Source organism: Ursus arctos, unplaced genomic scaffold (assembly GCF_023065955.2).
Source record: "Ursus arctos isolate Adak ecotype North America unplaced genomic scaffold, UrsArc2.0 scaffold_7, whole genome shotgun sequence".
Lineage (NCBI taxonomy): Eukaryota > Metazoa > Chordata > Mammalia > Carnivora > Ursidae > Ursus > Ursus arctos.
Window position 1 is genome coordinate 19,373,310 of NW_026623089.1, and position 15,012 is coordinate 19,388,321.

The 15,012-nt window shown below is 36.1% G+C and overlaps 1 protein-coding gene across 20 annotated transcripts in view; it reads right to left on the bottom strand.

Moving 5' to 3' along the window:
• ADD3 (adducin 3) overlaps positions 1–15,012 on the bottom strand; it is a 126,095-nt gene that overhangs the window by 38,618 nt on the left and 72,465 nt on the right. For all 20 annotated transcript variants that reach the window (XM_057308905.1, XM_044382106.3, XM_057308902.1 and 17 more), the window contains one exon: positions 633–855. In XM_057308905.1, the coding sequence (XP_057164888.1) occupies positions 633–827 (195 nt within the window). In that variant the 5' untranslated portion in view covers positions 828–855. The remainder of the gene's footprint in view (positions 1–632; positions 856–15,012) is intronic.

The window sequence follows — 15,012 nt, forward strand, 5'->3', positions numbered from 1 at the left end:
CTCTGCAATTCCACTAAGGGTTTGTAAGAAAACTAACAAATCACTTAAATATGATTTACAAAGTCTGGATATTACTGTGCAGACAGAACTTTCAGCTTAAGTTTATAATCCACTTTTAACTTAGTTTGGTATGTATGCATATATGTGTGACTGCATTAGGTGTATGTAACATTAGGCTGCCAAATCACAGACCACCTCAAAAACCTTAAGTCTTCCTATGATGCTCTGAGTGTCAAGGTACACAAAGAAAGAAGAAGATATGCGCATGGGATGTACCTAACTCATTTCTTGGTTTGCAACAATTCAGTCATGCCTTTCTTTTCTACAAAGATACTCACTCTGAATTGGGTATCCTAGCTCAGCTGGATCTTTTGTCCTCCTTTTATTACACTCAGAAATCACGCAAAGAAAATTTACACCACCAAGACAATACTAGTTTGTTATTAAAGCTTTGCAAATTAAATATATACATCAGGTGTTCATTTTACCTATGAAAGATGGGGGGCAACTAGGAGTCACTCTTCCTTCACCCCCCCTTCTAATGTGAGCATACTTTAAGATACTTCCTACCTCACTGTATCAAGGTTTCCAGAGAGAAGAAAAATTACAGCCTTCTGATTATTTCAACTCACAGGACTTTGCAGGATCTGAGTAACTCGTTTCCTCTGCTCCATCATATTGAAGTCTTGTCGTAGATCAGGAGACATGTTTCTCTCCCTAATGTATTCTGGGTCATTTTCATTGATGCGGTCAAAATACCTCTCTTTGTGAGGCATGCTGGGAGGAGGAGGAGTAGTGACCACGCCTTGGCTGGCATCTGAACTCATGCTTCAAGTCGGTGACTCTCCTTGTTATCTGCATTAATAAACACAAAGGACATTCACGATAAGTTCATTATTAAATTTGATTTTACGGAGGTCAAGCAGAGCTTTTTCTTTTCTTTTTTTTTTTTTTTGCCCAGAGAGTACCAGTGGCAACTTTCTTTAGAAAGTAGCTTCTCAAAAAATACTAGAACAATTTTTTATTAAGGTAAAAATCTCTTATATTAAAATGCTAAATTGGAAATTGGTATTTTCAGAGGTAATGAAAACTCTTCAATTCAATTATAATAATGTCATCAACTACTAACTGCATCTTTAGAAGGAACAACAATCAAAATCTCCAAAAGCAAAACATCACATCTAAAATGGCAAAATTCCCACAATTAGTGAGTACTGTCACTAGAGCTGCTCTTTTCTCTCTTACTCATGCTTTCTTATATTGGACCAAACTTTGGCCATATTTAATGACCACTACATTTTATAGCGAATGTAATTTACTAATGTTTGAGAGAAACAGTTTTTTAAGTTTAAAAGTTTTCCTTTAAGTTCTTCCAATGATTCAACTTCCTAGAGGAAATCTAAGAATTACTAAGGTTGCCAGACTATTGGAAGAAGATAGTGCTTCAAATTCAAGTAAGAAACAGTAAAAAGCTATTCAGAAACCAAGTGAACAGCTGATTCACTTAATTATCATGATAATCACACTTTTCTAGACGGATTCAGGAGGAATAAGGTAAAGGCCTCTTCTTAGGTATCTGAATCTCTGATAAAAACCAGAGATACCTGATCTCATCTTTAAAACACAGTAACAACCAGTGAGATTACTGTATTTGTCTCTAATAATTGTGTTCTCTGATAGAATTCATCTCTATAGCTGCCTTGGTGCAACTTAGACCAAGCAAACTAACTATAAGATATTAAAAATTCTTGCATTAGATGACATGATGCCATATAAAGAAAATCCTAAAGACTCCACCAAAAAACTACCAGAACTGATAAATGAATTCAGTAAGGTAAGGTCACAGGACACAAAATCAATGTACAGAAATCTGTTGCATTTCTATATACTAATAATAAAACAGCAGAAAATTAAAAAAACAATCCCATTTACAACTGCACCAAAAATAAAATGCCTAGGAATAAACTTAATGAAAGAGGAGAAAGACCCCCCAAAACTATAAAACACTGATGAAAGAAATTTAAGACAACACAAAGAAATGGAAAGACATTCCATGCTCACAGATTGGAAGAATATTGTTAAAATGCCCATGCTACCTAGATTTAACGCAATCCCTATCAAAACACCAACAGCGTTTCTCACAGAACTAGAACAAACAATCTTAAAATTATACAGAACCATGAAAGACCTCGAATAGCCAAAGCAATGCTGAAAAAGAAAAAAGTGGAGGTATCACAATTCCAGACTTCAAGTTATACTACAAAACTGTAGTAAAAAAAACAGTATGGTAATAGCAACAAAAACAGACACATCAATGGAAGAGAATAGAAAGCTCAGAAATAAACCCACAATTATATGGTCAATTAATCTTTAACAAAGAAGGCAAGAATATGCCAGCCACTGAACTTTATATACACTAGTTTACTTACTTCTCTGAATCCCAGGAGGTAGGTTATCTCTTTACAAATGAGGAAATAAATCATTGAGAAGTAACTTGTCTCAGGCCAAAGAGCTAGCAAGTGGTGGACCAAGGATTTAAATCTCGCCTGTAGCTCTCTAAAGCCGGTGGTCTTAATCACAACCCAGACCCAGAGGTAAGCTAGTACTTTCTTTTCAAATGCCAATTCCAGCTACTCAGTAGCACTGATTATTTTTTATTTTTGAGACTGGTAAAACCTTTCCAAACAAACAAGCAAACAAAAAGTACCAGAATTGTCAGGATTTGGAAGGGAGTCATGCCTCTTCACTATACTGCTTCCCAAGGAGGGTTATTTTAAGGGAATAAAGTGGTAGATTTTTTATTTTAAGGGAATAGAGTTTTTCTTAATCCTGAACAACTAAACTAAGCATATATATTTCTGCTTCTAGAGGATATGGAAACAACTCGGTTCCAGGGCTCCTTCTCTTTAAAATTAACTGACCCTATTTTTTAATTCAAATATAATGCAAAGTTATATTAATTTCAGGTATACAATATGATTCAACAATTCTACACATTTCTCAGTGCTCATCAAGATAAGTGTACTCTTAATCCCCTTTATCTATTTCAAGCCCCCTCCCCTCTCCTCTCTGCTATTAGTTTGTTCTCTATATTTAAGAAATTTTTTTTGTCTTTGTTTCTTAAATTCCACATATGAGTGGAAATATATGGTATTCGTCTTTTCCTGACTGACTTATTTCACTTTGCTTTATACCCTTTAGGTCCATCCATGCTGCTGCAAATGACAAGATTTCATTTTTTATGGCTGAGTAATATTCCATGTGGGGGGGGGCTCTGCGTGCATGCACATGTATATGCACATACACATATATCTTCTTTACCCATTCATCTATATTGATGGACACTTACTTGGATTGCTTCCATATTCTGCCTATTGTAAATAATGCTGCCATAAACATATGGGTGCATACAGCTTTCTGAATTAGTGCGTTTGTTTTCTTTGAGTAAATACCCAATCATGGAATTACTGGATCATATGGTAATTCTATTTTTAATTTTTTTGAGGAACCTCCATACTGTTTTGCACAGAGGCTGTACCAGTTTGCATTCCCACCAACAGTGCACGCAGGTTCCTTTTTCTCCACATCCTTGTCAATGCTTATTTCTTGCGTGTTTGATTTTAGCCATTTTGACAGGTGTAAAGTGACATCTCATTGTGGTTTTAATCATCCAATCCTATTTTTAATGCTACATATATACAGTCATGCTTTCTAGTACTTCAAAGCAATATAAACCAGGGCAAACCAGTATGAACTTCACTGGGAGGAAAAACATTCATCTTCTAAGAGGACTCTTTGAATTGAAAATGATACAGGAAACAGATTTTTTACAAAGTAAAGTTATAAAACTTACTGTCAACACTATGGGTTTCCCTCTGGCCATGAAGATTAGAAACAAGGTATCAGGCATAAACAAAAATTCTAGTTTAAAAATCTTATCCAAATATTTATGAAATAACCACTTAACATGTATGTTTGAAGAAATTTAGGTTCAAGGCACAAACAGATGAAATACTCTGGAATGATGGTTTTCAAACTCTTTAAAAATGGCAATCCACAATAAGAAATACATTTTATAGTGTAATCACATACAAATACATGAGATATATAACTGAAATAAGTTCATGGTACTTTCCCTTACTATGTAGTACATTCTGATATTTCTATTTTAATTTTTTTTCATTAAAAAAATACTAGTCATATAGATTCTTGATCTACTAATGGGTTGTGACCCACAGTTTGAAAAAACACTATTCAAGAAACTTTAAGTTATGGTCAGATGGGAAACAGAAAGGAAAAGAGGTGTGTTTGTACAGGACATGGGCGAGGAGGGAATGAATATATATGCTAGAGATAGAAGGGAATTGGATATGCTTCCTTGAGATTTTTAAAAAAATGTTCATGGCAGGCTATAGCAGTTAGAACCTAGCGATTTGGGGGATAATTACATTTTCCTCGTTTGGGCAGTTAGTGCCATCTGTATTACTCAACGTCCATTTGTTTTTCATTTTTTCTTGAGTCTTATCTATTTCTAGTTCATTTTTCCAGATCTCTTTGCTTATGTTTGTAGTCTCCACAGGCAGGGGAGTCCATAAGTGGTAGATGAACTGAATTATTTTACTATATCACAACTCCTCCCAAATCAATCTGGTTTGTATTAGTTCTAGGCTGGGAATGGTAAAAACAATCTTATGAAAAGTTATTAAAGAAAGTCTTTCCAAACTTAATTCTTGGCAGTTTTAACAGCTTCTTCTAGAACATAAGCAAAAAGATGATTGTACTTTCAAGTACCAAGCCTATTGTTCCACATTTAAAACAAAAATCAAAGATATGCCAAGACTTCAAAGCAGTGTATTTGTTTAAAACAACAAAAGCAACAACAACAAATGCTGGTTTATTGAGTTAGAGTTTTTCTTAATGAAATTTACTGTAAAATTGTGAATACAATCTGGACCGTGCACAAACTGTAACAAGCCACAGCCTTAGATTGACCAGTGAGGTTTTATTCATTTTAAATTCTAAAAGGCATAGGGACGCCTGGGTGGCTCAGTCAGTTAAGCATCTGCCTTTGCCTCAGGTCATGACCCAAGGGTCCTGGGATTGAGCTCTGCATCAGGCTCCCTGCTTAGTGGGGGGCCTGCTTCTCTCTCTCCCTCTGCTACTCCCCCTGTTTGTGTTCTCTCTCTGACAAAGAAATAAAATCTTTTAAAAAAGAAAAAAAAAGCTTTAAATTCTAAAAGGCATGAACTACTGTCAACTGCTAGCCAAGGTTTTATATACAACTGACATGGAAATCAACAGACCTGGAAAAATGGAACTAGGCGTAGAGAAAAGTGAGAAAAAAGGAAAAGAAAAAAAACCACAAAAAACCCAAACAACGGGCATTGAGTAGCACCAAGTAATTCAGATAACACTTTCTAAGTGCCCCGATGGAAGAAGATTTAATTATCCCACAAGCACTAGGGTCTTATTGTTATAATGGCTATTGATTCTATTGAGAGTCTGTTGGAATATTTCAGACTAGATTCAAGGATCACACTTTACAGATCAGAGGAAACTACACTCAGAGGTGTTGAGTGATTTTTCTAAAGCTACCAGATTCAAGTATCAGATATTACTATAAAATCATAATAATGACATGTATTAGTATCATCATGTCATTCACAGATTGCCCCATGGTCAAAATTTACTCTTCCAATGAAACACATGGAAAAAAACCAGGCCTATCACATACATTTTATGCAGGAATTTTATAAATATCACTGGCTGTGAGGAATAAGCTATAAAGAAGGGCTACAAATTTTAGCACATGTAAACAGACTTAATGTATGACTGTCCCTCTAGCATGCACAGAAAAATAGATATACAAATTAGGCTTTTCAGTGGTAATCTGCTTCACCTAAATACACAAGGAAACCAGTTAAGTAACTAGACTTTTAAAGATTAAGAAGTATCCACTAACATATTACCACTAAGTCAAGGAAGTGCCTTTCACTTAATTCTTTGAAGCAAAAATTAAGAGACTATCTGGTCCAAATCTCTTATTTTCCAGATTAGATAACTAATGGAAAAGACAAGCCCAAGACCATATACCAAGCATCATCGGAGTGATCTAGGTTCTCTTAGTCCAGGGCTCTTTCCATGACACAATATTGCTTCCTCATAATTTTTTACCCTATATACTAGGTCTTTTCCATCAGTACTTAGGAAGCCAGATATAAAGATGCATAAAGACAAGGAGTATTAGGAGCTGGGCTGATCAAGAAACTTCATGAGACAGGCAAAGACGAATGGCATCATCAAATATCTTGGAACATTCAACACAATTTTGAGTTCCAAACAAAAAGGAATGAAATGCAGAGTAAAGGCCCTTAAACCAGCTCAAATCCATCTGAAGAACTGCTAAACAGGCAATGATCAGTACTTTGGAAGTTCTGCTAACCCCAGATGATTACTATGTCTTAGTTAGAGGTTATCAGAATGACACTGGTTGTGCCCTGGATAACGATAAATTTTGTTCAAGTTTACGCTCTTACCCCTAAAGCATCATTTTGAAAGAGTTGAAGGCCTTTGACTATATAATGAAACAAATTAACCTTCAGAAAAAGATTATGTTGGTAGTTTTCCACTTCATGGATAAGAAAACTGAGGTTTAATAATTTGCCTCAGATTACCCAATGTTCTTCACCAAATGTGGAATTATTCATGGTTATAGATCTTAACAGGTATGAAAGAGTTGACCAAAAAAGATGGAATGGCTCATAGACTGTCATTTTCTAGAAGTATATACAGCCATCACAACCTTGATTACAGCCTTTCTTTATTGTGGTGCCTAGGAGTACATTACAGGATCACAATATTTACCACCAAAATAGAAATGGTAAGTGATCTGAAAGTAGTGAGATTAAAAAGTCTTGCACAGCTATCAAACTGGTATAAAAGTAGAAACTTAATTCTCTCTGGCCTAGTGCCAGAATCTTTTCAAATGACTTCTGTTGAGTATATCTTTAAAATAAAACTATAAATCCTAAACTTCTATATAAAAGTCAGGAAACAATGAATCTACAGTTTATTAGTAAAAGATACTATTAATCTGAGCCTTAGTCTTAAAATTGAAACTTAAAGTCAAGGAAAAAAACAACAAATGATAATAAAATACACTGGTAATTGTAACACCACCCCATCATGTTGCTAATGTCCTGTGCTTAATGGAATCTGATAGTTGGCTCAGTATTCATTAAAAACAAAAACAAAACAGATAAAAGAAAATGGTCATTTGGAGGGCATACTTATGAGAATGTTTTGGTTTCAAACTTTGTTTTATAAAGAAAAATAGGGGCACCTGGGTGGCTCAGTCAGGTAAGCGTCTGCCTTAGGCTCAGGTCATGATCCCAGAGTCCTGTGATCAAGCCCTGCATCAGGCTCCTTATTCAGTAGGGAGCCTGCTTCTCCCTCTCCCTCTGCCTGCTGCTCCCCCTGCTTGTGCTTTATCTCTCTGTCAAATAAATAAATAAAAATCTTTAAAAAAAAAAAAAAGAAAAATAATACACTGCTAATTAAGATAAATTATTTCAGCAAACATGGAAAATACATCCTGTGCTTGTACAAATGGAATATAGTTACATTTTAAATAATGTATTATTATGATTACATCTAACTGCAGAGCAATAAGTACAAAAATTCTGAACAGCTGCTTGCTAGGTCAAAGTTCAGCAGGGTGAGCCAAAGACTAAAAGTATTCATTCAACTGCTGGACAAAGCATAGGATGAACAAAACCTCTTTCTCACTAAAGTACCAATACTTGATGAAGAATATTTCATTGATCAACATTACCTGTTGCAAGGAACAGTGTGCTGGACTCCCGTATTTGAAGAGGAGGGATTGGGGAGAAGGGCAGTTACTTGCCTAGACATTGGCAGGAGTGTAAGTAACATTTACTGGTAACTTGAAAAGAAACCTTTCATTATAAATAGATCAAATTTACAAAATATAATGGCCACACAAGGGGCAGAGTTACAAACTTGAAAATATGTATAAAAAGTTCAGATGAAGTGTGCTTTCTTGAAGTCCAAACAATCATTATCTAGATTTAGCTCAAATTATTCCCAACATGAATCATTTGGAAAAACAAATATGAAACTCGTTTTTAAATAAATAAATAAATAAATAGCCTTATAAAACGGTAAGTAAAACAATCAACCACAGAGAGGCAATCCCTGAAGTATCTTGCAGAATCCAAAAACAGATGGCCTTGGTGCCTTTACCCTCTTTTCTACAAAATTTGATGAATGTTCTGTATATATTCCCTCAGTCATCGTTTGTCTTCAACATGGAGCTTTTGGAAATGATTGGGAAAAAATAAAAGGAGGATTTTTTTCTTCTCCTACGAGAAAGCTGACAGAGACTAGTGGATTGATTACTTGAACGTGCCTCTTAGACATTTAGTTTCTGTTATTGAGTCCCCTGGTATCAGGGAAATTTTTAAAACTGAGATCCAGGAAACTCTCCAGAACTTGACAGCTCATGATAAATGAGAGGTTTTAAAAAGTGCAATCAGTAGAGATTGTGATTTTTTAAAAAAAGATTCATTGCTCTCAATTTCTGGAGATAACCTTCAATCTTTGGTTCTTTACTATATGGTAGCCCTTCTGGGCAAAAAGTTTTTCTTTTCGTTTTTATGAAACACCAACTCTCACATACTTCATGAACTAAAGTCTATTTATATGTGCAGCACTGAGCTTGAAAAATTGAAAGCCCTTGCTTTTGACATTTTCTTGAGAACAATGTTTGAGGTCAAATTCACTCTTACCGAATACTATACACCTATCTAGAAACCTCAGGAAACTTTCCAAAATGAATATCAGAATATAAGTAATATGGAAGACTTAACTCCCCCAAATTCCAATCTTACGTCTACTTATTTCTCAAGGCTTCTGAACTCAAGAAATTCTAGTTCCTCACTCTGAAGAAATGCAAACAATCCTACAAAGCTCATTATTAAAAATGAGTTGAGTTTGCAAAATTAAACAATCACCCAGAAGTCTAGTCTAGAAAACGGATTTGTTACTGTGGACAATACTTCTAATGGTTCATTCCTAATGGGGTCACTGTGACCTGTGAGAAACAAGAGGGGGCTTGGAGGGGCGCGCGTACGTGTGTACACACACGTACGTACACACACACACACACACACACACACGGCAAAGCTCTTTATTGTAAACATTGAAGGAAAAAATATATAAATAGTTAAAGAACACAGGGTATGAGTAAGTCCTAAGAGTTCATTCTGATCTACTATTTCAGGTATTCCAGCTAAAGAATTTTGGTTTTTATGGTTATAACATATAAAATACAGCTGCAAAAGCCAATCCAAAAGCTGTAGGTAACTCAATACATGGTCACTGCAAGGAAGTCTGATTTGAAGGAGTCCCCACCTCCCGATTTTGGCTAGTAAGGAGGATTTCAAGATCATCACAACCCCATCTGTTTTCTTTCTATGGAAAGTCTAACAGTGAGCCATGAAAATGAAATTTATTAAGCACAGGTAACAGCACTTGAAAATCATTTTGAAAAATACTTGGTCGGAACACGCCATTTTAGAAATGTGATCGTTGTTATAAGAGCAGTCCATGAAAAGAAATGTTCATCAACCTCAGAAATCTGCTTTTGTAAAAAAAACTATTTTTGTGAAACTAGCTTTTTCAAATGAATCTAGAGTTCAATTTTACATACTGTACTGGGTTGAATAGTGTCCCCCCCAAATTCATGTCCCTACTTCAGAACGTGACCTCATTTGAAAATAGGGCCTTAATTTGTAATCAAGTTTAGATGAAGTCATACTGGATTAGGGCAGGCCCTGAACCCAATGACTAGTGTCTTTATAAAAGTGAGAGAGATGTGGACACAGACAGCAGACACACGGGGAAAAGGCTACGTGATGATGGAAGCAGAGATAAAACTGATGCTGCCACAAGCCAGGGAACGCCAAGGACTGCTGGCACCTGAAGCCAGGAGAGGCATAAAGCAGGTTTTCCCTCAGAACCCCCAGAAGAAACCAACCTTGCTGACACCCTGATTTTTGGACTTCTGGCCTCAAGAACTATAAGAGAATACATTTCTGTTGTTTCCAGCCACTTGTTTTGTGGCACTTTTTTATGGTAGTTCTAGGAAACAAATACACACACTGTTCCAATGGAATTTCCATCCTGATAATACTGATTTTTTTAGGAGGCATTTTACCATCATAATAATGTAGATAACAATGTGGACAGATAGCACACCTTTGCAGAATCAAAGCTGGCTCTTTGGAAATAACAGACATCATTGATATAAGTAAGGGCAATGCAAGGTAAATATATTCCACAGTGCCATGACTTTTGCAAATTACAATTTTAGACTGAGAAACAATGTTGCCAAGAAAACCTGAAGTCAAGAGGATAACAAATGTTCTTGTCACATCATAAGCTGAACAGAAATTTCTTTGTAAAACTCCATGAGATTCACAATGAATGCTACCCACAAATAAAAGATGCAGTGGGCTCTACCACTTTCATAGCTGAAAGGGTGTTAAAGCAATTATCAAACTATAAAATATTATGGTCTGATGGAATATGTTCTCATTTAACCAAGAATGGATGTAAAAAGCCAAGTGCTCAGATTAGCTGGTTCTTGCCGTGCGTACTTACATGCAGTATTTCTGCCCATCTCCCCACACCAGGGACCACTGAACCCTAACCTGCAGCTTCAACGTCATGCCATAGGCCCTGGATCCCTAGGATTATGAAAAACCATAAGAAACTAGTTAAGCAGCTCAACATCAAGTTAGTTTTGCTGCTGTTTCTACTCTGTTGCCTGACTTTCACTTGAGCAATACTTTTACCGAATTCTTAACGATCAAACTCTGTTGGGTTGCTCAGCCCCTCCAGTCACTATAAAGCAGCCGAAATCCCTTTCTTGTTTCTCTGTCAGGTAACTCCAAATACTTTCAGAATTGAAAGTCTATAACTGAACCTGATACGTCAGGTGTGAGTCTTAGACCCTTAGTTCCCTGAGGTCACCTGACAGCTCGGACCTCGGCTTATAGGGGATTTCTGATGCCAGGCAGTGTTCCCTGGTATTGATTCCCCATCTAGCCTTCTCCCAATCACCAAAACACCCTGTCCCGATGCTCTGCCCATGTGTCAGGGTTTGCCACTTACTGCTGAGCCTCCCTCTGACAGTCTGCAAGCCTGTTGCTGGGGTTCTGCCTAGTCCTCAAGGATCTGTCGAGATTCCGAATTCTTGTCAGGCATGTTTCAGTCACTGCAACTCCATTCCTCACACCATCCTTCTTAGTAATTTAGCTTGTGTGTATCTTCACTAAAGAAATTACATTAGACTTTTTAAAAACACATTTTTTGATAAAAACGTGTTTATGTGAAGAGAGGGCTAAGGGCCAGTAGTCAACATTGCCTGACCATCTGTTGTCTAACACGGTTTTAAGAATATAGCATGTTTTAACTCTTTTAATCCCCATAATAACTCTAGAAAGATAGGTGCTATCACCATAGTCGTTTTACAGACAAAGAAATAGCACAGAGAAGTTGCTTATCCAAGGCCACACAGGAGTACGTGTTAGCTGAGATACACATTCAAGGAGACTGGCTCCGGAACCTCTGCTCTTAACCACTGTGCTTTACTGTAGCTCTACCTTCCACCATCCCATTACTCTCCCTAATCTCCAATGAGGCTGTTAAATTTTGAGTCATTTCAAATTTATACCTGTTAAGATCCTTTGGTAAACGTTTTCAACTCATCCCCTACCCCAGCCCCACCTCTAAGTGAACAACCTAAGTGAACACCATCTAAGTCCCTACCTCTAATTGTGAACTCTTTGGCAAAATACGTATTTTCATAGATTAGATTTTTCTTACAATGAAGTTTACTTGAATATGAAAACATGTGGTACAGGGTCTGACACTTAGGGATTATTAAGTCAATAATAAACGAGCAAAATTTCCTGGGCATTCACCAAATTTAATCTTCCACCAAGTGTAATACAAACTAGAACTACAATTGTAAGCTTTAGGAAGAGGTGGTAGTGGTGGGTGAGTTCTTTGGAACTTAATAACTAGATTATATATGTTCCATTATTTCATCGAGAACTGTGTTGGTCATTTATCGTCATTTAAAGAGGGCTAGGCTCTGACCAAGTATAAAGTAAGATCTAGCCTTGAAAAGTAGGCTTAGTCTATATGAATAAGAACCTTGAAAATGTATGCATACATTTTGATTTTTTATGACAATTCATATAAGGGTAAAGAGATTGAGATTCTTTTCTTGCATGGAGACAATGAGGAGAATGGAGATGATGGAGACAACAATTTAAGTCTCTAAACCACAGCTGGAACCTAAAGTCTTAATAAAAAGGAACTTTGAAAGAAGACCTAAAAAGTCTAATGTCAAAATCAGCGAAAAAAAGAAGGCATTAAACTAATTCATCATTTAATTTATGGAGAAAAGTTTAACAAAGACATCAGAAGTGCATATTTTTAAGGATGAAGAATACCTCTGTAAGGGCAACAGAGAGACAAAACATTTATAAACCCAAATAACAATTGTCCCAAGAAATATATACTGCCCTTCCCTAATATTACTTAATTAGAACCAAAGTAAGAATAGCATCTTTAGAACTTATGTCCTATTAAGCTCTAACACCTTTAAGATATTATTACATCTAATCCTACCCCCTTCAATTCTCCATATGAAGAAACAGGTCCCAAAAAGAATGTGACTTCTCAATGTGTCCGTCAATTTATTTTGAGACTTTTCACATTACCTAGAGTAGCATATGATACACAGAAAGTAGATCATATGATCTGTCAATGTAAGAAAAGATTTAAAATAGAAACTGCATTAAAAAAAAACTCTTCTAAAGATTTTGGCAATAAACTAATTTCAGAAGCTACTACACGTTACATGTTAACTTTCATGAAAAAGAAAAGTCACCTAATGTCTCAAGCTCCAATTTCTTGATTTTAAGTAGTTTGCAGGTATGCATCCAGGGTTAATAATATACAAAACCAGATTTTTTTTGGTGTATTTTCATAAGAATTTAGAACCATTTAACCACTTTTTAAAATAACGAGAATGCTGCTCTTTCTAGCTTTAATGGTAATTCACTAGAGAGAATAAACTTTATGACTCAGCTTTTAGTACCCACTCACACATGCCTGAGGGGTCCACTTAAATTGCTTGCTATATTTTAAATTCAGGCTTGGAGTAGGATTCTTGTTTTTGTGAGGCTCACAAAGACTAGACTCACAGCTTAGTTCTATAGTGCCTATTTAGCTGGACTTAAAGCCTACATCAAGTACTTTATTGTCAAATAAAAAGCAATCTTCATGGAGCTTAGTGACTTAAGTAGCTCTCCACAGAGTTTGTTAAATATTTTGTTTCTACGTTTGATCTCTATTGTCAAGGAAGAGTTCTACAGAGTTGCAAAGTGTCAGAAAGTGTTAAACATCTAAAAGGTAGTATGGACACTACAACCTTTGGGGTTCATGGTTACGACTGAGAAGCACGAAGATACCTAATACATAATTTTCAAAAACACAATTTTCTTAGTCCCTCCCTCAAGGAAAAAAAAAAAAAGCACCTTGAAGTCCCACCTTTAAAAACACTTAGGAATCAGCCTGGGGGTTTCTAAAATTCAGGCTCCGAAAATAGGATGGAAAAGACCTCCAAGTGTATCCCTCATAGACTTAGAGGAAAATGATGACCCTCTCAAACAAAAGCCATTTCCCTGCTTTGCTCACCTTATTTCTCATGTACTTGAACTGTTTTCCCTCTCATCTCCATCCCTCCAAATCTTAATCCATACTTCGAGGTCTTATTCAAAAGCCAACTCCTTCCATAATGGCTTCCCCAATCTCCTCCACAAGAATTAGCCTCTCCCCCCACCAGTATTGCTCCCAAAGCACTTTTTCATAGTCTGTGTTGCCTTTAAATTATTTGTAAAGTAGGTCTGTCTGCCCCAGTAATTGGGTCAACATCTTTTTCCTTTCTTCACTGTCCACTTACAGTTATGCAATAAGGGTTTATTAAACTAAGTGAGGTAAGTAGGGCTACTGAATCATAATATCCCATTCTCTACTTGTCTTAGAATAAACTAGGGCAGAGTATTTAGAGCAACCCTTGAAAACTGGGCTAATCATGGTTTGTTCAGAATGGCCAGGTACCCAAGACTGTTGAGGTAATGAATTTCAACTGCATATAAAATAAATGTCTTAAGCTGACTGAAAAGTAATCACAAAAAAAGAGTGAAGGTATAAAAAGAACAACTTAAAAAAATCTATACTTACTCCTGGGTTTTGAGACTAGGTACAAGTTGTGGTACAAAAATGTCATTTTAAAATAATAATTAAAAAAAAAAAAACAACCGTACTGATCCTATCAATCAGCAAACACTAATTCAGCTGGTAGGTAAAGTCTCTAAAGAAATAAGAGACACAGGTCTAGGTCCTGCCCTTAAGGACTCTTCAGTTTAATCATAGCAGAACTAAGACACGACTACATGGAAAGGTAACGAACAGTAAAAACGAGTTTATGACAACTGCCAAATGAAAGATAAATAAAAAATATCCAAGAGTTGTTGAGAATGGCTGTTAAACAGAATTTGGGGTTAAGATAGTAAAGGAAGACTGAAATGAAAGGTAAGTTCTGATTTGCTTCATGTATAAAATGAGGTGATGGTTTGACCACATGACTCTAGGTTTACCTTCCAGCTCTGAAGCATTACTATATTCTTATCACTTAATTATAGTGGTGACTTGATATTAACGTACCATCCCCTGAATGGAGTTTTCTTCTTCCTAATCATCATGAAAGAAACAGCTTTGAAAAAGTAGACAGCCCTCAAATAAGAAGTACTATAAAATTATTTTAAACACAAATATCCAAAATTGAATGTGATATATCTCATAAGAGCATCTGATATTTCCTAAAAGACCCTGAGTTTGAGGCTTTTTCCT